We start from the raw sequence: 27868 nt of genomic DNA, 5'->3' as shown, positions 1-27868 counted from the left end.
TCATTTAAGGATAAATGTCAGACGTGCCACAGTAATCAATGCTTTAATAGTTAGCTAGGATTACAGGCTTAAAAGAAAAAGGTATAAATTGATATTGGATCTTGGTTACATGAAATCTCTAAACATTAATTTGTTCTTAAGGGTATAGACCCCAGCAGGAAATTGCTACAGCTTCATCCATTGTATCACCTAAATTGTTTGTTTGTTTAAACGGTCGCTCTGTGTGGAGACACGCTTGGGTCCTGATGGGACCAGGCTCAAACAAAATGTATCACTGGATTGAATTTTTCATGTATTTTTTTGCTAATCACGCCAGATTTGTACAAGCCATTTTTTAATGATTCTCACCAGTTTTTTGTACATGTATAGAATATAGGCCTAATAAAATGGTTTTGCTGAGAGAATCAACAGATTTTGCTGAGAGAATCAACAGATTTTGCTGAGAGAATCAACAGATTCATGCCTACTGCCTAACCACTGCCTTGTAGGAATACATAAAAAGAAATTAGAATCTACTATTTTCCAACATGACAGCTTTCAAAACTCATTAGTATAATGTGCAAATCCAGTTGAAATCCATACACCCCCTACAGAAGACATAACCTTAATCTTCCACACAGGGAGTGCAAATTTCAAATGAGTTTTCCTGAAAGGGTGACTCCATTTGAAATCTGCACCCCTGTGTGGGAGATTTAAGTCATGTCTTCCATAAGGGGTATGTGAACTTCAACTGGAATAGTCCAATGTCATGATAAAACTAACTGTTTCGTGTATTCTATTAACCATCCACTGACCTTATTATTACCTTGAACATAGAAATGTCAAACGTGTTACTGCTGATTGTTGTTTTTCTGTAAAGGATAATTTAAACTAAATCTGAAGTGACCTTTTTAGTAGTTGGCTTCAGTACAATTTTAGTTTAAACAACAAGTGCTACAACATTGTACACAGGCTTTTAACCCTAAATTCCTGACAAATTCAAGACCTATCAAGTTTTGACCAGATCCACTACCATGACTAAGCAAATGCTAAGATACTTCCAGGCCTTGCGACACTTTACAAATGTGGTCAATTAAAAATAATGGCTCAAACACATTATCCAAAAATATCCAATTTTACTGGACAGATATCACATCTAGGTAACACAAAATTAACTTGAATGTAGGTTCCAAAGTCGACTAATACTTGATATCTACTAAAAAGTAACTAATATATTATGTTTCCCCTCAAGTTTGGTGCCCTAGTGACGTAGGTGCATATTTCGCTGTGGTCCCAGTATTAAATCATGTGTGCCAACCTACTCTCACAGAGCGTATCTGCAAACATGGAAATTTTGTCAGCATGCTAACGGCGCAACCGCGTAAAAGTACTGACGTCACTTTTAGTACCAACCTCAGAGGTGAAATATACATTCATTTTCATTCAAGTGTTTTTTGGTAGTTGTCCTCAAAATGATGCTCTAAATGTCCTTGATTCCCCGTGAAATATGGGGTCATTTTCAAATCCTGGAACGGTGATACGTCCTACCTTTAAATACAAACTGAACCCTCCGGGCTTCAAAAACATTCTGTTGAGAAAAACACCCCTTCCCATCAGCAAGGACAGACATCACTCGATAATACTTTCGTACCAATAAAGAACATCCTTGTTTTAGACACTTAAAGAAGCAACCTATGTGATATTTGAAATGGAAACAGCTGCAGTTGTTTGGCCATGTGGCCAATATGAGACGGAAGAGGAAAGATGGATTTAAACAGTGTTCCCCGCAGCGAGAATTATCAATAGATAATCATGAAAGAAGATGCGCCAATACTGGCAGCTATGGCTACTAGGTGACACTAGAATCAATGCAAGGACTTGCCCTAGTTTCAATCAACTTCTGTCTGTACGTGCTTTCCTGAAATGCTAATCTGACAGCTCACTGCTTGAATAATAAAAAAAGAAATCAAAGAGAATTTTTTTAACTGGTCAACAACACGCATATTTTTGATACAAATGATTCGATTGACTTGACTGCTTGATAAAAGAAATAGTAGCAATTTTGTGTACAGATTTGTCAGTCCATTGCCCCTGTAACCTTTACTGGTATAATACACTTCACAATAATATATACAGTTAATTTGAGATCAACTCCAATGACGATTTGGTTTCAGCACTTCAAGCTGTAATTTTGTGCATTGTGCACATATACCTTTTTATCTACTTTTGAAGTAAAGTAAAAAAAATACTTGTCATATAAACCTCTACTCAGCACAAATTTCATTACAGCTACGTTATTTTTGAGGTAACCTCTACTCAGCACAAATTTCATTACAGCTATGTTGTTTTTGAGGTTAAAAATACTCATTTCATAAACCTGTACTTAGCACCAATCTCATTACCTGTGTACATCAAATATAAATCTCATTACCCAGCAAATATGGTTAATAGATTGGACTCTTCCATTTGAAATCCATACACCCTCTATGGAAAACATGAGCTTAATCTTTCAAACAGGGAGTGTGAATTTTAAATGGCATTTCCTATATGGGTGACTTCATTTGAAGTCTACACTCCCTGTGTGGGAGATTAAGGTCATGTCTTCCACAGGGGGGGGGTGTGGATTCCCATTGGAATAGCACATAGTAGCAAGGCAATGTGCCTTTTATGACACTACCGAGAGAGCAGACTGCAACCACAGCTCTGTACGCTATTTGTGAAATTTAAGTCCTGGCAAATTACTGGATCGGGAAGTGCAGATCAGGAAAAGTATTACCTATCTGATAAAAATTTACACCTTACCAATTTATTTGAGGGTTGGAAAAACTCAAATTCTTTTGTGTTCACAATGTACATGGAATTTACCTGATACTTGCCACAAGGTTAATGTGCTAATTAAAGGCCCGTTCAGCAATCTGCTTATTTGAATCGTAAAAACCATACAAATATTTTGCACATCAACTATCTACTGCTGATAGCAGTATCATAGCACACTACGCCGGTTACTCTAACAACTTCTGTTCAAAGTTTAAACATCCAATTGTTTAAAATTTTAAACAATTTTTTTAACAGTTTTTAAACAGTTTTTAAACATCTGGGTTGTTTAACATTAGTTGTTTAAATGTACACAGTTGTTTAAAGTATTTTAAACAACAAATGTTTAAAAGAAACAGTTGTTTAAAGCTGTTGTTTAAAACAATTGTTTAAAACATAGTTGTTTAAAATTGTTGTTTAAAAGTTTTCAACATTTTTGTTTGTTGAAATCAATTTACTTGGGAGAATGGGCAAGAAGAACTGACTGTAAAACATGCACATCAGCCCCATGCATCTGTGCATGAGCAGTGTGAATGTGATACATTCAGAGGTAAGTGTTTGGTTTAAATATTGTTTGATGTGGTTAAGCTTCCACTCACACTGTACTAGTCACGGCTGCATACTACTGCACACGCAGCTTGCATCATTTAGCATGTACAACACACAACTGTGTGTTCATATAATACTCTATCACATCAAACAATATTTAAACCAAACACTCACCTCTGAATGTATCAATTAGGTCTAGCATTTCCCACTTTTGGAGCAAGTCAATCACATAGTCATCCGCCATGATGATGAATCTGACCCTGATTTCAAGGAAGGAAACCCTCTTTGCAAATTCGATCTTTTTTAAACAACGTTGTTTAAAAGTTCCTTTTTGGTATTGTTCATGAATTAAACACACACTGTTTAAAATTCAAGGACTGTCTTTTAAACAATGTTGTTCAAAGTTTGAACAACATCGTTTTAAACAGCGACATTTTAAACAGTGTTTTTGCTGTGCACACTAGTAGTTCATCAACTATCTACTGCTGATAGCACACTAGTAGTACATCAACTATGTACTGCTGATAACACACTAGTAGTACATCAACTATATACTGCTGATAGAAAAGTACTTCGTCAACTATCTACTACTGATACGCACTACTTCATCAACTATCTACTGCTGATAGCACAGTAGTTTGTCAACTATCTACTGCTGATAGCACAATAGTAGTTCAACTACCTACTGACGATAGCACACTAGTAGTTCATCAACTATCCACTGCTGATAGCACAATAGTAGTTCAGCAACTATCTACTGCTGATAGTGATAGCAGTAGTTCGTCAACTATCTACTGCTGATAGCACAATAGTAGTTCAACTACCTACTGACGATAGCACACTAGTAGTTCATCAACTATCCACTGCTGATAGCACACTAGTAGTTCAGCAACTATCTACTGTTGACAGCATACTAGTTCATCAACTATCTACTGCTGATAGTGATAGCAGTAGTTCGTCAACTATCTACTGCTGATAGCACAATAGTAGTTCAACTACCTACTGACGATAGCACACTAGTACTAGTTCATCAACTATCTACTGCTGATAGCACAGTACTTCGTCAACTATCTACAGCTGATAGCACAGTAGTTCGTCAACTATCTACTGCTGATAGCACACTAGTAGTTCATCAACTATCTACTGTTGACAGCATACTAGTTCATCAACTATCTACTGCTGATAGCACACTAGTAGTTCATCAACTATCTACTGCTGATAGCATAGTAAGTAGTTTGCCAACTATCTACTGATGATAGCACACTAGTAGTTCATAAACTATCTACTGCTAATAGCACAGTAAGTAGTTTGTCAACTATCTACTGCTGATAGCACACTAGTAGTTCATCAACTATCTACTGCTGATAGCAGCAGTTCATCAACTATCAACTACTGATAGCACAGTAGTTCATCAACTATCTACTGCTGATAGCACAGTAGTTCATCAACTATCTACTGCTGATAGCACACTAGTAGTTCATCATCTACTGCTGATAGCACACTAGTAGTTCAACTATCTACTGCTGATAGCACAGTAGTTCATCATCTACTGCTGATAACACACTAGTAGTTCATCAACTATCTACTGCTGATATCGCAGGAGTACCGGTAGTACATCAACTATCTACTGCTGATAGCACAGTAGTTCATCAACTATCAACTACTGATAGCACAGTAGTTCATCAACTATATACTGCTGATACTAGCACAGTAGTTCATCAACTATCTACTGCTGATAGCACACAAGTAGGCCATCAACTATCTACTGCTGATAGCACACTATAATTTGGTTCATCTGAAGTTTGGTAGTGATGTTCGTATGTGCTTATTATGCTCCCCGCAGTATCAAATCGCGCGCGTAAAGTTAAACACCCTTAGTACACACGCACGCGTACATAGGCAGTTGAAATTAATATTAATAATGAAATAAAAAACCTTGGACGAAAAAGGTGGGAAAAAATGAATTAGTCATTCATCTCAACAGTAACCAGTTTAATTTTATAAGTCTCTGCCTGCAAGACCTTGGACATTCAACTGAAACCAACCAAATTTATACGACATTTTATTGCTAAAACATTCAATTTCAGTTGCAAGCCTTGCCAATATCGATTTTCACATGCCCACTTACGATCTTCACCAAAAAGGTTAAGAGACTATTATAAATGCTGATAACAACCTACCCTTCATGTATTAAATGAAAATGGAAATATTAAGTTTATTATACTCAATAGCTTTTTGCCAAGTTAGGACAGGATCGAGGGGATTTGTAATAAATCAGCTTGTACTTCAACGTCAGGATGAATGTAATACGAGCGGGGTCAAGATGAAAGTGGATCTCAATCCCTTGCTGTACGTGGCAAGTGGTTAAGGTGACTATGCAGTTTTTAAAGTCTATTTTGCTATATCTGCTTCTGTACACACAAAATACAATTAATATTAAATGACATCTGCCGTGCATCTTTTATTTTTAAAATATTGAAAGCATATTTCAAATTATTCCGGGTATATTTGGTTTTTAAAGGTAATAAACCTGAAATTCTATTTGAATCATTTTATTGCTGAAATTTATACCCAGTTCTGGTCAAATTTCATTCAACCTGGGATACAAGTTTTAATTATGTAACATGCTCTCACAAAATGAGCGCAAAATCGCAAGTTTTGAGACGTCCCAACTGTTGAGTTGATGTTCTTTGCTTTTGAGTACTGTATTGGCAGTGGTACATGTATGTCCTTTGTAAATGGGGGACATAATATGCTGTATTCTGTATTCAATTCTTCCCCCTCCCCCCTCCATTTAGGACATACCACTGACTACCTGTGTTTAAAAAAAAATCAACAGTTGGAACATCACAAAACTTCTAACTCACACTCATTTTGTCAGAGCAGGTCACAATTATAATAGTGGGGTACTGCACTTTTTTGTTCACACACAACCTAACCGAAACGCATCTTCTGATATCCAAATCAGGTTCAGAGGTTTCTAGCTAACCCAAACTAAGTGCCAGCTAATATTACTATCCAATTAGCGCAAAATAAGCATAGCAAGTGACAAGGGTCGAGAGGGCAGAGCCCCTACGGGGGCAGAGTTTTTGTGATAATTATCATTATGACAATAATGCTTATTCATCACTGACTCTACCCTTTTTGGATTCAGCGTCAGTGCTGGTTACACCTTACCGGCGATGACCAGTGCAACTAGAACCCTGATCCAAATCTCAGATCTGTCTAGATGCGGTGGGGTGGGGGAAGGCGAGACTGGAAATTAGGTCAATGCCATTAAACTTGACATTGAGTACAATCAAAAACAAATAACCTTCAAGTTATCTGTATTGATAAAATCCTTTCTTCAAGAGTTAATTTCTTCATATATTTTTAGGGCCGGCATTGGCACCATTTTTTAATGTTGCCAGGTCCTTTTAAATGTCGATGTTATGTCGACATTAAAGGTGAACCTCATTGAAAATAAAGTTATATATCAATGGAAAGCTTATGATATCAGGATATTAAAAATGATTTTTTCCGATTTTTTTGATGGCCAATAAAGCTGAAAAATTAAAAAATGAATGAATTTTGGTCTTTTTAAGGCGCCCAAAAAGCACCCAAATCAATCGTCTTTGACCTTGAGAATGCTCGTGACGTAAGCTCAGGGTTCGTGAGTCACGTGATCCTACTCGGAAACATGTAAACAAGACTTGCTTCCTGTACTTTGCAAGCTGCCCGGCAAGTCTGATTTTCACAATAAAGCTTGAAATGAGAAGAATCTTCAAGTTGCTGATTCCTTCTATATATATTAGAAATAATAGAATTATTGTCAACGCGAAAATGTTCCGTAAATTTTTGACAAAATCAGTCATAACTGGCTGGGTATAACTGGGTAATTGAGTTTGAATTTCGCGCTGGGATCAATTCCATGCGCAAATGATTGCTACTACTGTATACCGTTCATGTCATGGACTGAATAAACATGATCGAATAAAAAATTAAATAACTTGTTTGTGACATTCCCTATTCTTGATTCATTTAAAAATATCTGATTTTTAAAAATATCGTCTTGTAGTAATCAAAAAATTAATTAAAAAATCCGCTGATTTCATCAAATCCAGCCCATAAAGGTTTTCATATTATAGCGCATTGCAGTAATACATTCTCCCGGTACATTCTTTCCACACAATCACGATTGAAAGAAACAGATACTTTATTATAAAATAAATACAATTTAGGCTTAGTAGACCGTTATTTGATGGAATTCTGAAATCTGAATAAAATTAAAATATTGTCACTTGTGTCACAATTCTTTTAATGATACTACCATCAGTGTACTGAAACAGTGAAACATTCATGTTGTATGGATTACCGAACACGATGCGTAAATTGCTGCTTTTATGCTGAAGAAATTACAGGCAGCCGCATGCGATCAAGGTGGGCAAACACAGCGACTCGCCGTCTCTCCGGTAGCACAAGTTCAAGTTTCGCCGTGTTTCAGCAGATTTGATCAATCGTTCCCTTATATTTGGAACATCTACAGGAATACATTTTGCTGATGAAGTAGCAATAAGTTGGAAATATCAGAATGTGAATATCAAATCGGTCATTTTGTATGCAAGTACAGTACGCACGTACAGTCGCGGATACGGAACACTCGGCGACTGAGTGAGTTCACCCCGCCCCGTATATGTATAGCTACGAGTTCGCCTATCATACATGACCGGTTGTAAAGTTAAGACATAATTAAAAAATCCCGTACATGTACTTTATTCTATTCCTTCATTTTCTCATTGTGATAAGTTCATCTCAACTTGGTGTGACGATCTGAACTGGTAGCACTAGCAGTTATTTTTGCAATCTGTTTTCATTCCGGTTCTTGGCGAATCTTCGCTCTTCGTACTTTACTGTAATATTCCCTGCATATCGTGGATGGCTTGGCCTATCCCAAATCACCCCGCCAGCACTTTTCCCATTTTTAATCCACACACTTTATTCAGGAACTTCATTCTTGATTTGATCATGATGTTTCCTTCATGTTATTCTTATTTTATTGAAGATATTTTTCATGTAAAGTAAGTTGGCAATGACTGAGTTCGTGCATTGGCCCGATGCATGCCACAGTAATGCATGGACATTGTGTTTACAATCAAACCCGGAAGTAACCGTGTGTCCCGTGTTGGCGTCATCATCGAAAAGCGCCCAATTTGAGCGATTTCGCTTTTGTAATTTAGGGGTGCCAATATCCAATCTTTGCATGGAGATTATGTCTATCCTGGTGCGTTAGGCAAATAAAAAATATTCTTTTCTGCTTCCTGGCATCATAAGCTTTCCATTGATATATAACTTTATTTTCAATGAGGTTCACCTTTAAGGCAAGTCGACGCCGGCCCTATATATTTTGCACCACATTTAGCACAAATTGTGGGAACTGATCATACATCACAGTAGGCCTACTATGCATGTACGCTTAAAGGCAAGTTTATTTTTAAACACATTCACAAACTTTAAAGATACATTTAATTTTAAACGCACCGACTACATGTAACTCTCTAGTTGCAATAAATCACTGACAGGTGTGTTAAAATGCACATGAAAAAAGTCATGAAAATGCACTGAACAACTAACTCACCATGCCAGAAGTAAAATGAAGTCCCATCAGAAGACGAGAAAACAAAAGCGACTCTTGCTTTAAAAGCTCTGCTTCACTGGGAATAAGTTACACAAACACACGAAAAGAAAAATAATATGTCCTTCCTAGCTACGATAAAATCACATACTACTACTTCACTTGGCAGTGAATAGTATTCCCCTTGCCATGACAAATTTCACAATCCAATAAATTAATTATCCCGAGCGGAAGACATTGAGCGAAGGGAAATAATGTGCAAGAAAGGGGAATAAATCGAAACTGTTAATCGCTGGCTAACACTGTAGCTTCCATAATCCTGTACAGAATTGACCGGGTATCAATAATATGGCGATCACTTCATTAGTCAGCATGCAGGGCGTAAATGAGACAAGTGACAAAAAACAATGCAATATGCGCTTCCGTTTACACTCGCGCACGGAGAGCGAGGTGTTTTCGTTAATAATCCTCTAGAGTCACATCTTGAGTAAGTTAGTAGCATATATTTCTCTTCCAATGTAGGTCAGTAGTGCGTTACGGTTCAAATATCAGATCGATAGCGGGTAATTGGGTGTCAGACTTCTACACACCCAGGAGGACAAAAAGATGTATACATACAACTACACAAATGGACTAGACCGACTGCCAAGTGCTTTACTTCAACATCTATCAGGCTAGCTTAGCCGGGAGGTCATCTTGCAATATTATTCCCACATCCCATGTTATTTATCTTTTAAATGTATCTATTGACCTCTTGGGCCAAGGTTTTTTGTTTACTTTGTACAGATCCTATCTCTAGGGCAGTGCTTTGCATTCAGTGCTATATGCATCCTAAAAAAGCACACAACGTTTGATGTCGATTAAAAAATATCATTATAAACATCTTCGAATATCCTCTTGATGTTTGCTGTGCTCAATCCAACTATTGGGAAAAGGTAAACACTGTATTTTTTTCAATTCAATTCAATTCAATTCCCTCAAATGAGGGAAATTTATTCAGTATATAAAGGCCTCCGGCCCTAAAATACATTGTAAATTACATAAACAATATTAACGTATACATCTACTGACGAAAGTATATATCTCTCTTCTTACATGCATTAAATAGATATTTACACAGATTTTTCAAGATCCTGCTATCAGAAGTCTGCATGAATTGGCAATACTTCAGTTCAGTTGGGTTTTCACGATAGTATCTAGGTATAAAACGTTGCGCTCATTAGTAAAATAATCACACACTAGAACAAAATGCAGTTCATCTTCGACCAATCCAGACTCACATAATTTACAGAGACGTTCATCGCGTGGTATACCTTCATATCTTCCTAAAACTACTTCCAAATTCAAACTACCCAGTCGGAGTTTAGTCAACAAAATCTTCATCATAACATTTTCAATTATAAATAAATACTTTTCACATATGATATCAGTCTTAAAGATTGAATAATATTTTAACTTAGAATTAGTACGCATAGACTCATCAAAACATTGTAGTTCTATGTCTGTACAACGTTGCTTAAAAAGTGAAATAAAAACATTTTTATTGACAAGAAGGTCATCTACTGATTGAACGAGTTTTCGATTAAATTTGGTGAATATGCAGCGCAAAGATGCTCCACATATCACAACAGTGGCTGCATCCCAAGTAGGTATTTCCATCATAATTTGATTATAAACAATTTGGTAAATTGCTACATTTAGTCTGTTGCTACATTTAGTCAGATGTACATTTAAAAAAAAATTTAATTGCTACATTTAGTCTGTTGCTACATTTAGTCTGTTGCTATATTTAGTCATACATGTATGTGCATTTATTTAATTTTTAAATTGATACATTTAGTCTGTTGCTACATTTTAGTCTGTTGTTACATTTAGTCAGATGTACATTTTTTAATTTCTAAATTGCTACATTTAGTCTGTTGCTACATTTAGTCAGATGTACATTTTTGTAATTTCTAAATTGCTACATTTAGTCTGTTGCTACATTTAGTCTGTTGCTAGTCACAAATTGATTTATTTTTTTGCTGTTTATGTTTATATTTCCATAGCACCGCATGTGACGACTTGGTGAGTTGGGCTAATAAAAAAAAATCTGAATTTGGAAGTCATACAGTTCACTTTAAATAATTTTCTATTGGGGTCTATAATTATGTTGATATTTTCAAAGTTCAAACCAATGTGGCCCGAGCATTTGAAATGGGAAAGTCAATTTACTGTTTAACTTTTACGCATGACACCTTTCATCAAAGTATATTTTTACTCCATTACTGTTATAATAATACAGCGCTGGCATTAAAATCCTGTTAATCTTTTGAACCATGGGTTCCATAAAAAGAAAGAGAAATTGATTTAAAAGTATCACTAATGGAGATGATCACCCAAAACTCATCAATAACACATGTTCCTGTGAGGAAGGAACCTGCCTGTCAAAAATAGATTCTCAGCTGCAAAAATACATCCAATTCTGCAAATTCAATTTACAAATTTATCGACTTTCCTTGGGAAAAGAGAAAGGGAAAAAAGGAGAGAAAATATAAGTTTCAGGGCATCTCTGTGCCTTGTGGAAAAGTTAAAAAAAGTTTCAGGAAATTTTATTGTACACATTTCTTGCAAAACCAGAAAAAAAAAGGTAGTGAATTTTGTTTTGCTTGTTTTAAGGGCAAATGCAGCAGATTGGTCTTGTTGCCAATTGGCTATCGCTCCAGTCTACTGCATGCAATTTACGTGGAGCAAAATGCCGCTCTACAAGGTGTCTGTTACATTGTCTCAAAGGTTTCATTGACAATAAGGAACATATCACCCCCATTAGTTGCACATAGTTTAAGGCATTCAATCGCAGTAATGGGCTTTTTTTTCCTAGGTGTAATCCACTGAATATTGTGCAACGATCCGGCTGTAAACCTTCTGGTGATGATAAGACTGCTGATTACTGGTTTGCAAGGGGAAAAGAAGGAGAGAGATTTGTAGTACAGAGAGTGAATAATGGTAGTAGGGAAGTTTGAGATGGGAACAATTTTGAAACTATACATAAAAACTTGCTCAAATGTAGCAGGTAAGCAGACATAACTTGTGAAAAGGTATAATCCAATTAAGTACAAAAACATGCACAAAACCCATCAGGTTGCCCAAAGTCAAGTTAGCTCAATCGATAAGGCGTTTGACTATGGTGCGAGAGGTTGCCGGTTCGAACCCTGGTGGTGCCTAGTACGCTCTCGTGGAAAAATTGAGTTAGCTTGAAATTCCCCTGGACAAGGAACTAACTGCTAATTGTCTCGTTGTAACCCGTACTAAACTTGGGGAGCTGATCTTGGTTGCGAAGGCTATTTGTGGAATGTTTAGGGTATGCGCTCTTGTAGCAGCAAAGTCTGTGAATTGTTGTTAAATGGTTCATGGAATGATGTGGGCCGGGGGGCCGTAGTGGCCAGCACTCAGCGACCACCTGTAAAGTGTGCTGAGGCTTGTGGATCAACGTCTAGGCCTTGTGCCTGTGCGTAGAGCACTATAAATCACTACGCTTCTTTTTTAATAGTGTCACCATATAGTGGACCAATTTGCCAACACCCCCAGAAAAAAAATAATCAAAAACAAATCCACTTTATATGATAAGATTACTTCATAAAACTAACACAATTCCATTCCTCCAATTATGGTTTACAGTCAAATTGCAAGAGCTATGTGATTGGCTCAAAATTGGTTAGGGTCAGTACCGTACTGGTATCAAACACAAATGTGTTTATAAAACGATATAAACATGTTATAAACACATTTTGGTTTTCATCAAAACATTTAAATTAAATGTTGGGTTATATAAAGGTCATGAAAACATTTTTTTAAATGTCTTATATATGAAAAAACAACCTCTTACTACACTAAAATGTTATTGCAAAATATTTGTTGGCAAATTTTTGGCAAACGTTTTTTCCAAAAATTTGACAACACAAAATATCATTATGTTAGAATATTTTGCATCAAGTTTTCAAAAATGTTTTCTGAATGTTATTAAAACTTTTTATACTCTTTTTAGAACCCAACATTTAAACCTTTTCTGTAAAACGTTTTGTGTTTGCCGGGTATACTTTCCTTTGTTCAGGTCATGATAGGCAAGACCCCAGGGGCAAGACTCAAAACATTGCTATACAAGCTGAAATTTGTGTAGCAGGTTGTCCAAAATGGGGAGTATTTTGCTCCACGACACAAGTTAAATCAAACCCTGGATAGAACAGTGTACATGCACGTGCACTCACACAGTATAGGGGATGGGAACCATAATACCAATGCAAACTCTAAAGCAGTATTCAGACTTTTTATTGTACGTACAATATTGTATGCAACATATCTACATTGTTTAATCTATTGCCATTCTATTTCCAGTAATGTTTAAGTTCTAACGAATGTTTGATGACGTAAAATCGATAATATATTTCTACTAGATATTACATGTAACATATTATCGATTTTTCGTCATCAAACATTCGTGAGAAATTAAAATTTACTGGAAAGAGAATGGCAATAGATAAAATAACCTAGATATGTTGCATACAATATTGTACATACAATACTCGGAGTCTGTGGAGCGCTTAACTCTCTCAATTACAAACAATGGCCATCATTATTCCAAATTACTGGAACTTACATAAAATTTAGCTAACTATCTATAGCATCAGACTCATGACTCCATTCAGTATTACGTTTATGCAAATATCTTGTTGGTGAATGTATAACAACAAAAATACTGAATGGGCTATTCTAGTTGAAATCCACACTACCCCTGTGGAAGATCTTCCACAGGGAGAGTATGTTTTTCAAATGTAATTAGTCAGGGTTAATCATTTTGAAACCTATACTCCCCCTGTATCATGCCTTTACCTGTATCTTCCACAACTGGAGTGAGTATTTCAAATGGAAGTTACCCAATTGTCTATTCTATTCAAAATTCATACTCCCTCTGTAGAAGACTTTAACTTAATCTTCCACAGAGGGTAGTGTGGATTTTAAATGGAATAGCCCAATGTTATTGCTACAAAAGAGCACAGTATGTCATTCTCAAATCACGGGGTAGTCCTCACTATTCTTGCTTTGCTATATACAGTCTAATATAACCCCATTGAAGCAAGTATCGCACTCACACACATCACACACATCCTTGAGCTGTGCACACATGTACCAAGATTCAGATTGCACAGATACCTTTGGGGGTAAGCTTACTACTAGTATAAGGGAAGAAAACAGCCATATTTCTATCCTGATTATGAGGAAGATTTCACAACCAATGTAACTATGGACCACAATGGCCTCATCCCAATTGCATAGTTCAATAACCTCAATTAAACAATCATAATACAAAATTTGATCTCAAGTTGCAGGGTATGAGTTTTTGTACCCAAATTTTCAGAGGTCATTCAATGAATTGTACAAATGTATTGGGGTTAAAGAACTGTGCCCTGATAGATGAACATGCTGTGGATCCTAGTGTGTAACTTGGAGCAATTTAACTAAGTAGCACAAGTACATAGGGAATGTTTCAAGGACCCCAAAACCATGCAATCTTCCAGCACAAAGGTAGCGAAATTAGAGACGTTCCCGATTGCTCGATGAAACTGAATCAACACACGCCATGGGAAGAATTCTAGATGCTACTAACTGACACCATCATTGTAAACCATAATGCATTATAAAAAGCTTCAAAATGCTTGTTGGAGGAAAAACTTCTCCTATTTCAAAATATCTTGACATCTCCCGATCAAATATTCATAAATGTTGACAGCCGAACATGGTTGAAGACTATGTTGTCTGATATGTAGCGAGCAAGCTGAAGCCTTGAAATCGATCTGGATTTGCGCAGCACAAACAAACATGAATTGAAATCAATTCGTACATTGAACGTCTTGCCAGGAGGCCTACCTATACTTTATTCATGCCGAATTGGGACAGAGCTGTCTCCAGGCTCTTGGCCCACTGATGTGGTCTTTTCTATTCTAGGCAGGTTAAGAAAAGGTGCCAGCCTGATTTCATTAAAATTATCTAAACAACAAATTGACAAAGGTACTTTGTTCTGTGCGAGATTTGAAGTGAAGTTTTGAGATATTTTCTCAAAATATCAAGAGCTATCTTAAGAACCACTGAACCAATACTATGCTTGTTTGTACTCATTTTAATGTATTTTTCATGCTGATTCCAAATATGGTCATGAAAATTTACAATTCTGAAAGTTTTGAATTTAAAAAAAAATATTGAAACTTGTCGTCTTTCACCCTGTTTGTCCATCATTTGATACCGGAACTGTCATCTCTAGACATAGACATGTACACAGTGGTGGCATACACACAGGTATTCTTCAAACATTTTTTTCCTTTTTTATTTAGAGCATTCAGTGTGAAAATCAATGCCTGTGCCAAATGTCAGCATTCTACAGCGTGGTTTGTCAATATCTGTTGAAGACAATGATTTTTTCAAGTCTACTGTTATACGCTTGATTCCTTGGTAAGTGAATTCATGTCCATGTGTGTTTACAATGACATGAATGATGTATTATGCTGCCTTAGGAATGAGCATGCCTTGTTAGAAACTAAACTACTTGACAATTGTATTCCATTCCAAGGTTGAAGACGCTGTAGCTTTAGCATGCTCCATGTGTTCCGTGTGCGTCATACTGATTTCGCCTAGAATGCTGTGTTTTATTTTTAGTGATAAATGAACACTTGTAAGGATTCTTCAACTACAGGTAGTTTCAACAGGAATAAAGAAAATAATCAAGAAATTGCATTCCATGATTAAAGCACCATGGTTGACGTCATGGAAGACTTATTACTGATGTACCACTTTTTGGCTTCTACCTTTAAAAGCAAGTAAGCTACATTGATACAGATGCCACCAATAGAACAAGATGATTTGCCCCTTCATTTTGCATACCACTTTGTCCAATTTTTTTTCCCATTTCTTCACAAAATGCAAAAAAAATGCAAAATAAGTAGGACTTTTAAAAATGCAGCGTCCTATTTTTTGTGTAACGTTTCACCAATTTGGCTTGAATAGGTCAATTTGGTCACTTAACCTTTTTCTCTAAAACAAGCAGCTCATTAAATGCTAATGCTCAATCTCAGCATCAATTTACGACAGTGAAGTTGCATGTTTACAAGTGTATTGTACTATTATAGGGAAATCCCTCATAGGATTATTAACAATATTACTGACATTTTCAGCAAAGGCATAATTTGAACACGATGATGATTGGTGTCTATTAATGTAAAGGATTGCACATACATGTAGTGTGCATTATTGGCACTAAATATGACACAAGTATGCACAAATTATTAAAGTTTGTTACACTTTTCCTTTCCATGAGCAGTATGGCAGAATGCAAGCTTACCCGTCAAAATCTATGGCTGACAATGACATGCATTGATCCCTCTATCAACGATAACCTGTGTGACTTACTAGCAAGGTTTAGTTATGAGGTGAATATAGTGTACAGATGCGATGTTTTCAGTTGTTAATTACATCAATGGAACAGAAATTGTAGTAGCAAAATAATCTCTGCATGTCTCCAGAAGCATGAAAGTTCTATGATGTGCAGAGAACCTCTCGCCAGCTAGCTATAGTCTGTATATCTACCTCAAGTCACTGGCACTAGCTTTGAAGTTCAGCGTGTACTTAGCGTGGTTTCTTGCGTGTACATATGTGGCACCTTGATTGCGCGCGTAAAAATATGTACACGCACCAAGTAACGCTGAGCTAACGCAGAACATGCTTAACTTCAAAGCTAGTGCCGGTGACTCGAGGTAGATATAGACTATAGGCCATGTCCAATGTAGAGAACTAGAGAATTAGTCGGTCTATATTAATGCTGCGCAACCTCTCCTATATAGTACCTCTGTAAAACCATGAGGGAATCGCTGACTGATTCTCTCATCTGCTTATCTTGTCATTCTCATCTGTCAGGGCTATTCCAGTTGAAATCCATACACCCCCTATGGAAGACAATCTCCTTCACAGGGGTGTAGATTTCAAATGGAGTCACCCCATTTTGTTTTATTTCTTTTTTTTACCTGGGACACTCAATCAGTTGAAAACAAGGTTAATCATCTGCTCTTCCTTGAGGCCCTGTTTTTCCTTACCCATTCAGGTAACCCCATTTGAAATTCTCACTCCCTCTGTGGAAGATTAAGGTCATGTCTTCCATAGGGGGTGTATGGATTTCAAATGGAATGGCCTAAATAAGATGACCAAGCCTGGGTGTTTCGGGGTGAATAAATGACAATGTGAGGACACGGCAAGCTTTCAACGCTAATCAGCAGCTGTCAGTTATCATGTCCCATGATGCCTCACTATGGACCACAATGGCCTCATCCCAATGGCATTGTTCAAACACCTCAATCAAACAATCATAGTACAAAATTTGACCTCAAGTTGCAGAGATGAGTTTTTATACCCAAATTTTCAAAGGTCATTCAATGAATGTACAAATGTATTGGGGTTAAAGAACTGTGCCTCTGATAGATGAGCATGATCCTAGTGCCTTACCTGTTTTTCTAATTTCTGTTGTCGTAGGCTGCTCGGTGATGTGCCCGATTCGTCTGCATCCATGATGCTGCCAGGGGGTGCCGAGCCATGTGACCAACCACCACCACCACCACCCCCTTGGTTGTACTGAGGCCTGTACGTGATAAAAATAAAAATAAAATAAAAATAAAGAACAAAGTCCATGTTATAAGAGTGCAACACTGAGGGTGTTCAAGCAGGGAGGAAACATATTTCTTCTCAATTTATCAAACCATGCAGCAAGGTTTCAAAGTTACATGTGTGGGCAGAAGGAATCTACAATGAGCTTGGCCACATTGCTGCAACCATAGGTCACTGAAATGGGTAGTGCTGAAAACTACAACTTGTGGTATTAGGGGTGTGACTTCACAGGTGACTGTGTGCCCGAGTACCCTATGTAATGGATCAAAACTCCGGACATACCTGCCTGTGCGGGGGCTAGAACCCCAGACCTTTCGCTTGCTCTGCTAATGCTCTATCCAATGAGCTACATAGACTGTCCCTGATAAACAGGGCTCAAGTCTGAGTACTAATGGTTTCTTGCAATAGCCATATCATGAAGGCAGTGCTTGCAGTATAATACATACGAAACCTAGGTATACATAAACATGACTTTGAGCTAAGCTTACAATCTACCTCGGGGGAAATTGTGATTGACTTGTTCATTGTCTGACCATAAGAATAAGCAACAGGTTTAACTTGAGCTACAATTTAAAATTTGCTTCAAGTGAAAAGTTGGTCAATAATAATACCGGACAAATCAACTTAACCCCCTGAGCACTACCTGCCGATCTAACATTGCCTTAGATTGGTCAATTACATGATATCTTTACTTTAATCACCAATCAGAATGGAGCTTTGCAAATAATTCACCCCACTTTTTTCGTGTGGTGAAATTATTCTAACAATGTTGCTGATTGGTCCATTTGATAATGAAAACTTCTTTTTGACCAATCGACAGGTAGTTCTCATGGGGTTAACTTGTTGCTTGTAGCTTCTTAGAATGTAACTGTTACATCAACAATAATAAACCTCCTGGTGCACTCACTTGAATTACATGTTTGACACAGAAACATTGATAAACATGGACAGTCACAAACTTGCTCTTTAAGGCATAGAAATTTACATTTACCAACAAACAAGGAGATAACCTATTACATGCTTTCTTGATATGCCACTCGCAACAAAGTTCTTCTTCCTACATGTGCAATGCCTCAAACCTGTTCAGTATTGTCCAACTGTCTTTACCTGCAGAGAACTTGGGCCTATATTCGTGAACTATGCATGATCCTGGAACTTAGGACTGGGAGGGGGGTTGTTTGTTCCTATCTTGTTTCCAGTGGCATAGCCAGCGGTGGAGGGGGCAAGAGTGCCCCTCTCCCCCGACAGAAAATTTGAAAGTGAAAATCGGGGAAGCAAAGAAAAAGGAAAAGGAGAATGAGTAGACTGATTGATACAATGGTACAACCAAATCAAGTGACATTGTATTTTAATGGTTTTTGCACATATTAAAATAATCGCAGGATCTTTTCATTTTCATGCTCCTCGCAGCATGTTGCAAGCGGTGGCAGCGCCAGGAATTTTTTCGGGGGGCATTGGGGGTGCAAAGTGAATTTCAGGGGGCAAAATCAACTAATTTTTGCTAAAAATGTGTAAAAAGTGGAAATTTCCGTTATTTTGGTTGAGGGCAACAGGGCGGCAAGAGTTCTGACTGGGGGAGTTTCCGCCCCCTTCCCCTGGCGGCGCCACTGGTTGCAAGCATTGGCGTTAAAATGAAATTAGCTCGTATTGATTCCTTCTACTAAAATCACAAACCAATTTGTTTGTAATGGAAACATTTTAACACACAACTTTATTTTACAATCTCGACAAATGTATTTCAACAAATTAGTGTTGTATTAATTACAAGGCATTTCAAGGGGTGCATCTCAAAAATTCTAATGCAATAATGCAATTACTGGCCTATTCTAGTGTAAACAAAACAAAGATTTCTTAAGCTTTTCTAAGCACTTACAATGCAGTGACAATGACAAATAATACATGTTGAACCAATTTTACTATAATTTCATTTTGTCATCAGATATTAAGTTACACAATGTATGAATAGTAGATATCTGTACAACATTTGGATTCCAGTTTTAAATGTTGAATAATCTCATCACAACGAAAGATGCATCAAGTGAAATCCTCCCCGGAATGGTTAAACAGTCATTCAACTGCCGAGTACTAATCATCCATTCATTGAATCCAATGGAAACAAGAGTGATTGGGTGGTGCCTGAACATGGCAATTATAGAGCAGTGAAACTGTGACATTGATTGAACCTTACAGACACTGTGTGTCCTGTATGCTATTGCACAAATTAAGGAGATGGGGACAGTTTAGCCTCAGTTCATATGCAATAAAATGCGTAAAAGAGTTTCCTTGTTATATAATGGCAAGTAATGCCAGCCTGACACGTGTTAAGCATATTTTCAAACATTGATGGACTGTTTCAAGTACAGGGTGTCCCTGAAAGAACTGTATCGTCGGAAACTGAATTTTGTGGGTACTTTAACGCATAAACCAAATATAACTAAATAACTGAAGTGGTTGAGGAATATCAGCTATCACATACTTTTTTGAATTTTGACAATTGATCACTCCGTTTTTGAACTACAAGAATTTTACGAAACGACCTCATTTTCAAATATCTATCACTGACTTGGCGCCTCATGCATTTATGGTGCTCAGTAATTAGCACTCCGAATACAGATCATCGATTGATATTTGAATCCATGGAAAGGTTTGAAAACAATGGATTTTCATAAGAATTCTTTTATTTCAAAAACTGCACAGTCAATTGTCAAAATCCAAAAAGTATGTGACAACCACACCAGTTACTTAGTTACATTTCGTTGTGGTGTAACTTAAAATACACAACCAATTAAAATTTCTGATGATAAGGTTCTTTCAGGGACACCCTGTATATGAGTTATTTTTCATTGCTTGAAATTTTTCCTTTACCTAATGTGATTTTCTCTGTAGCCTGTTATAAATAGTGTATGCTATTCTGTTTTCTGGGCTATTCATATTATTTCATTCCAACAATTAAAATACTACTTGTTTCATACCATTTTGCTCACAAAATTGAAATTCAGCCAAGGTTGATAAGGCATTAATGTCACTGTCACTCAAGTGCATCAACCCTTGCATACATATACATAATCATTGTTATATCATGAAAATGTTCGTTTTGAAACCTTTGATATATATTCGCTAGGCTCTGCACAATTTCTGCACAATCTCATGAACTACACTTCTTGCTTACATCATTACCAAAGACAAGGGAAAACAAGGTATAGGCTACATTGCAAGAAAATCATCAGAACTTACAAATTGTTTGGCACAATCCTGTCTACTAGGCCTATAGACGAATCCGACAAGTCAAGTGATGGTCAGGTTTAAGTCGGCCATAGCTGGGGGTCATCCGCGCCAAACTAGCTTAGTTCGTTTGGATTGCGATCCAAGACGCCACCATCGCGAGCGCATTGTCGCATCACGGGAGCGGTAAACGCTGCACGCTTGTGATACTGGCATCGCGTAAAATGGATGGAAGGCCCCCAGCTATGGCCGCCAGTGAGGTGTAGGAATGTGTCAAGTCTGATTCGTGTATCATATCTGTTCTACATTTGCTATTTCTTTCTGAACACATCATATTTGTCTTAGCCTATGTTCTATTTTGATTTGGTTGCCCACAGGGTAGGGATTTTTAAGAAACTGAAAAGCATGTTAATACCCAAGATGAAAAAAAGGGTATTTTTTTACCAATACCCACCAATCATTAGCTTCATCACACAAAACATTTTAAACATCAAAAACACAAGAACCTGCATTGCCCTTTTCCTAATGAGTTAATTAATGAGGCTTTTACGAATGCCATTAGCTATTTGAAGAGGATTTTTTTCACAGTACACTATTAAATTTAGTACAAAACTGGAAGAAATTCCAGAAAACAGTGGTTGTTTACTCCTGCTTTTGAGGTAACACCAAAATCCATACAAAGCCGGTTTGGTATGTGGGTAAGTATAGCTTGTTATTCCCATTTTTTGCCATTTGATTCAACACGGTATGTCTGGGCTGCAATATAATTCCCCCTTTACACTGCATGAAGTCGTAATCGATGGTACCCCATTTGGATCGTAATCAATTTCACTAAAGCAATTTTCACAAAAATGTTGCAATTTCTGCCATCTTCATTTGAATTTCAATAAGGCCTTAAAAAAATTGTTTGATTGGCGTAACCCTAAAAGTAGGCCCGACCCTGACTTTAAAAAATTTAATTTAAAAAAAAGAAGAAAACAATTTCCAAGACCATTATCAAATGCAATTTACCGATTTAAGAGTTTTAAAAAAAAATACCGACCTTCATATTTTTTTATGTTACGCCAATCAAACAATATTATTTCTTTTCTTTTTTTAAGGCCTAAGTCATCATTTATTTATATCATTAATTGACCTTGGGATGTTACACCCCATTGCATCCATTACACAAATCCTCAGACATCAAAACACAACTACTATTGCGCAGTGTTTAAAAGGCAGTATAAATCTGCTTGTCTAAAATTTTACAATTCACTACACAACAGCATAAATAGTGATTAATTTTTAAATCGCATCAATTGCAATTAAGATTTTTTTAAATCTCTTTGGAATGCCCAAAGAGGATTTTAAAAAAGATGTACACAAGAGCAAAATAGTGCATTTTTTTCAACCTAAGAGATAATTTGAATAAAAACAAAGCAATTCTTGGAAAAAAAAGAGCATGGTTTGACTCTCAAATGTACTTTCAGGGGAAATGATAGAAAAATCAATCTTAATAAAATTCTGCAGCACTCCCACTCCTAGACTTTTGTCAAGATCTTCAATTGGTATTTTAATTTGCTCAACCAGGCACACACATACGTTGAATAAAGGCTACGGGTCCAAAGGTATAAATTTACAACTTCGTGTGAGCAATTGTCCCCCAATAAACCTGCATAGGCCGTTTACCTTCCTTGATGAGTCAGTAAAGTAAAATCAAATTTTGAGATTTTCTCAAAAATGTTTATTTTTGCACAAATCTGTTATATGCTAGTTGGATTCCTTGCATCATTTCCATTCTGAAAATGTATACTTTTATATACTTCTCATCATTTCATTTAGAGATACAATAAAAAACAATATCTTACACTCCAGAACACAGACCATATAGTAAACAAGACTACAGAAAATTTGGGGGTAACGCTTGAATTGTGATTTCAGTAACTATAAAAATAGACTTGATACAGAAGTGCTTCTATAAACGCATGATTAATAATAATAATAATAAAACAGCATTTATATAGCGCATTGTGAATCGCAGATTCCTCAATGCGCTTTACAGTAAAAACAAATTAATCACAAAATAATAATACATCGAGATATAATGAAATCAGTATAAAAATTAAAAAGCCTTAAAAATACTACACCTACATGTATACATCAACAAGCATTTAATTTTAATACCATTCTATGCATTTTCTACATGGTATTGGTACATAAACATTCACGTTTTATCGCATTCACTTTAGCCTTGCCGTAACATACCATGTTCCAAATCTTCAGTAATTTACTCAGGTCCCAAAAATAATTCTTTTACTTTTGTTGACAATTTTGAATGCACATTGGACTTATTTACAATGTTTTTTGAACACACAAAACACAACTTGCACTTTATTTGAAGAAAGATCTTATCATCTATTGTATGTTTTTAAAACTTGAGTTTCCGGTATAAATAACATGTTTTTCTGGGATTGATCAAATATTGCAGATTACAGTAATTGGGCCATACTTTTTTGCAAGGTAATTTACACATAGTTCATCAAAGTTCTATACCCAAAACAAGAGCAAAATTGATGGCCAAAACCACAGTGGGGTCCAGTGGCATGCACCCCAGGCCTCCATTTTTGCCAATTGCAGGAGCTCTGTTAATCACTCTCCTGAGTTTACTAAGGGTGTTCAACAAGGAGCTCAATCTTATAATATCAGCATTAACATAGGGATTCAAGTAGTGACGAGGAGCTCAGTAAATCATACTCCTGGAATGTTGTTAAGGGATCTGGAAAGAGCGTTTTGAGCGTTTTGCCAGTATTTTTTAAGGGACATGAGAGCACATCAGACATATCGAATTGCATTCTGAATACGAAGAATGTCTTTCTGATATCAAATAATTTTCATTGTTTGAAATTCACAATATAATACAAAAATTATGCCAAATTATTAAAATTTAATATTTTTCACATTTTTGAGATATAACAGTCCTTGAAGTAAATTTTATAAATCTAATGATATATTCTTAAAGTGTATGTAGCTGGGAGGAAAAGCCGACGATCAATTAAAAATTTGACCTTTCATATTGAAGATATGGATTTTTTTTCCGAAAAAGACCTTTTTTTGTGTGTGTGTGTTTGGGGAAAAAAATCACATCTTCAATACGAAAGGTCAAAATTTTCAATTGATAGTCGGCTTTTCATCCCACCTACATACACTTTAAGTATAAATCGTCAGATTTGTAACGTTTACTTCGAGTACGGTTAAATATCAAAAATATCAATTTTTAATCATTTGCCATAAAATGTGTATTACATTGCGAATTTCAAAAAATCAGAATTATTTGATATCAGAAGGACATTCTTCGTATTCAGAATGCAATTCGATATGTCTGATGTGCTCTAATGTCCCACAATAAATACTGTCCAAACATTCATACCCCAGCCCTTAAGGAGAGCTGTAGGAGCTCTGGTGCAATCAAGCTCCTCAAAAATGGTCTCGCACCCTGGAAGCTAGAGATTTGATTTCATGGGCAAAAATCAGCATTCTGACTTTGCTGAGGCACTGTTATTGCATTTTTAGCTCCTGCATTTGTGTAATTTTTACAGATTTATAATATTTAGTGATCAGTGTTCCCAGAAAATTGTCAAAGAGTCGCAGAAAAACGGAAACATTTTAGGATATTTTTCCCTGTCTTGGTTTTTTTGCGACTCTGATTTATTTGCTTGAATTAACCCCGATACCAGGATACTGTGTATTTTGTAGCACTGCATTGCATTGTAAAGCTTTTGAAATTATCTGAAGTAAAATCAGAAGCAATTTATAAATATTTTAAATACTTGTGTTGCTTCAACATGAATTACGCACAAACGTCTGAAACTATTTGTAACTCAAGAAATGTACCTTTAAAAAATATGTTCTAGATTAGATTGTACTTAAAATAAATGCATTTATCCTGGCATTCTTGGTCGCATGGATCACTATGTGCATCTAAAAAGCAGGTATAAATAGGTATCAAATCCAACCGTGTAATATTGCTATTTAAAACTGTATGATGCAATTTAAACTATATGACAGCTTAATGCACTGTATCACACTTCAATGTTACGGGAAAAAATATAGGAATATAAAGAAATCAACCGTTTTAATATTTTACCGTTAGTGCAAATATTATCACTTTTTATGCATTATTGTCATGGCAACAAGCCTTGTCCTTTGGAACCAGCACGTGACTGTTGGCATGGCGATAATCAGCTTTAAGCAAGCCTGCCCTACACTACATTGGAATGGTGGTGTGGTATACTGCCATACTATTATAGGATACTACTGACCGTAAATTATGCAGTTACAATATTCAACATCTCAGAGGTTTCTCTGTCATGTGCTTTTCAAAACAAAAACTGAAATAATCATTTAGTGTTTCGATTTGATAGCTTTATCTAAGTTTTTCTTTTTTATATTTCATGCATCAAAGCTAATAATTTAGTTCCTTTAGAAAATGGCTAAGATGATGAACAAACTTGTGGATTTGCAAACACAATATGGGCTCGGGAGTTCAATCGTAAATTTAGAGTGGCAGAGATGGGACTTCACTGCCAATCAGGGCCGTAGCAAGGTTGAAAAATGTGGGGCGTCCGTCACAAATGTGGGGCGTCCAAATTACAAATATATGCCCTATTTAAAATATATAAAGAAAAACATAATAAATTTCTCAAAAAGTGCAGCGGCCATGGCATCCCCGGCTGCACCGCTTGCTACGGCCCTGCTGCCAATCATCTTCACCCCTGACTTCCACATGTGATCTGTCCACTATACCCTCGCCAGTGTTGGCCCTAGCCGGTATCGTGGAGCAAAATGCTACTCAATTGTTATTACTTTGCTACACAATTTTGAAAATTATAGCAATTTTATGCCATACATGTAGACTTAAATACAGTGGAGTGTGCAAATGTAACAAAAATCAAGTAGTGCAAGCTGATAATGCTACGCATAAAAAATGTCTTGCATCTAACGCTGACCCTCGCATCAATATTACTCCTCCTTTCAATTCAGTCTGGCATTCCCTGGCTATTAAAAATTAATATTATTATATGTACATGTGTTTGATTTCATATTGAAAACAACCAGAAGCCATGTAGCAATTACAAAATCTTCTTTTTTCATCCCACTAAAATTTGAATGACGTGCATGTTGATGTCAATAAACTGTCAATGCTAGACCCTTTTTTTTCTTCTTTATTTCAACAAATCACAGTGGGATTTATTTGTTAATTGACTAAGCTTAAGTCACAAAAGAGTTGCGCTACACCTGATGCTATAAGGAATAACGATACAGCCATGTGCCAAAGCCTGACGATATCACTTCTGTATGCATGATTACATAATTTCCACATGCAAATAAAAGAAAACTCTTATTTTTAAGGGGGTACTACACCCTTCGATAAATTTGTGTCTATTTTTGCATTTTTCTCAAAAACTAATAACAAACTGGTAACCAAAGTTATGTATATTATAGGGGCAAGGAATCCAAATACTGCACTGGAATTTCAGTGACTCAAGACAAGCGGTTTGTTATTTATGATCAGAAATAAGGTACCGCTAGGATGTACCTCGTTTCCTATCATATATTCTGAACCGCTTGTCTTGAGTCACTGAAATTTCAGTGTAGTAATTGGTTTCCTTGCCCCAATAATATACATAACTTTTGTTACCAGTGTGTAATTATTTTTTGAGAAAAATTCAAAAACAGTTACCAATTTACCACATGGGTGTAGTACCCCCTTAAAGTGCATTATTTTTGTGTGATTGATATAATTTGTGCTTTGCTAATTTTGAATGGTTTTTCTTGTTTTAAAAGTTGTCATTCTAAGTGTCCTTACATTGACATTGACCTATTCACAAAATGAATATTCCATGTTTTTATTTTTTTGTTTTCGCTATTAGCTGTGTGGAACGCAATGAAGCACAAACTTGTGCAAATGTAGCGCGAAATTTGCCACTACATCATGTTATGTGACAACTGGAAAAAGTGACCCATATTAAAGCAAACAATAGACAAGCTAATATTACATCGCATTTTCAACACGGCTCACTGCATCTTGTTATAATGGTGGATTCCCTTAAGGATATATTGCAATTGGCAACAGCGTTTGATAGATTAAAACAAATTGTCATCCGTTCAATCACAGCAATGTGCTAAAATAAATGATTGTAATATAGACATGTTCAGATGCAGGGTTTTACAAGGAGTAGAATCATATTAGAAGCATGGGTTGGCGGAAGGTTGTGTGAAATATCGGAGTAGTTTGAATGTGAACTGAACACTAGTCATGTTTGAAAGAGCCCTGGCCTTCCTCGGCCAATTTAATCCAGAATTTTGTCACAAGTAACACATAAACACGAGTTACACGACCTGACGGATCGGAGTAGTTGCTCGTGTGAACAAGTAAACACTAAAGACACCAAGTCGAAGTATGGTGACCTTGCACAACAAACTGGTCACTTTTCGGGAATGATGCAAATTGTGTCTCGGTGTGATGTTAGACGCGTTTTGTCATTCTCTTTGCCACTGAGCTCCCTTGTTGATTGGCAAACAGTGACGCAAGGGGATCAAATCTTAAAAGCAGGAGAGCAAATTGTGGCTGAACTAAAAAAAAGTGTTTAGATTATCAATAAAATTTCATTTGGGCGTTTCGATAATAAACAATCATATTCGAACTCACACCACTTGTTGAAAGCATTGCAGCTACTCCAAGTGTTCAATGGTCCCAAGAAGATTGGGGGATATATGTAGACCGCCCTTTGCCTACTAATGGCTCTGAAAAGAGCCGTTTACTGAAGACTGCCCCTTGTCCGGACTTTTGTCCCAAGAAGGTTGTGTTATATTTGGCTGGGAGGCCTTGGCAATTGGCAAATTAGTCGGGAGTAAGCTGGTGTGAACGCGTGAGAGTCAAGTAAAATTATTTGGTATTCCGGTGTAAATTTACGCCAACTAGTACCCACGTCTGAACATGCTTACAGACAGCAGTGATACGGTAGTAAAAAAATG

At 36.5% G+C, this 27868-nt stretch overlaps 1 protein-coding gene across 1 annotated transcript in view; it reads right to left on the bottom strand.

The window, feature by feature from the left end:
- The window catches only part of LOC140136831 (tubby-related protein 3-like), a 159223-nt gene that overhangs the window by 118702 nt on the left and 12653 nt on the right, over nt 1-27868 (bottom strand). Inside the window, exon 2 of the mRNA XM_072158429.1 lies at nt 17474-17606. Within this exon, the coding sequence (XP_072014530.1) occupies nt 17474-17606 (133 nt within the window). The remainder of the gene's footprint in view (nt 1-17473; nt 17607-27868) is intronic.

This window comes from Amphiura filiformis, chromosome 17 (assembly GCF_039555335.1).
Source record: "Amphiura filiformis chromosome 17, Afil_fr2py, whole genome shotgun sequence".
In the NCBI taxonomy this organism is placed as follows: domain Eukaryota; kingdom Metazoa; phylum Echinodermata; class Ophiuroidea; order Amphilepidida; family Amphiuridae; genus Amphiura; species Amphiura filiformis.
The sequence above is the reverse complement of the archived record's forward strand: the minus strand, read 5'-3'. Positions and strand labels throughout refer to the sequence as shown.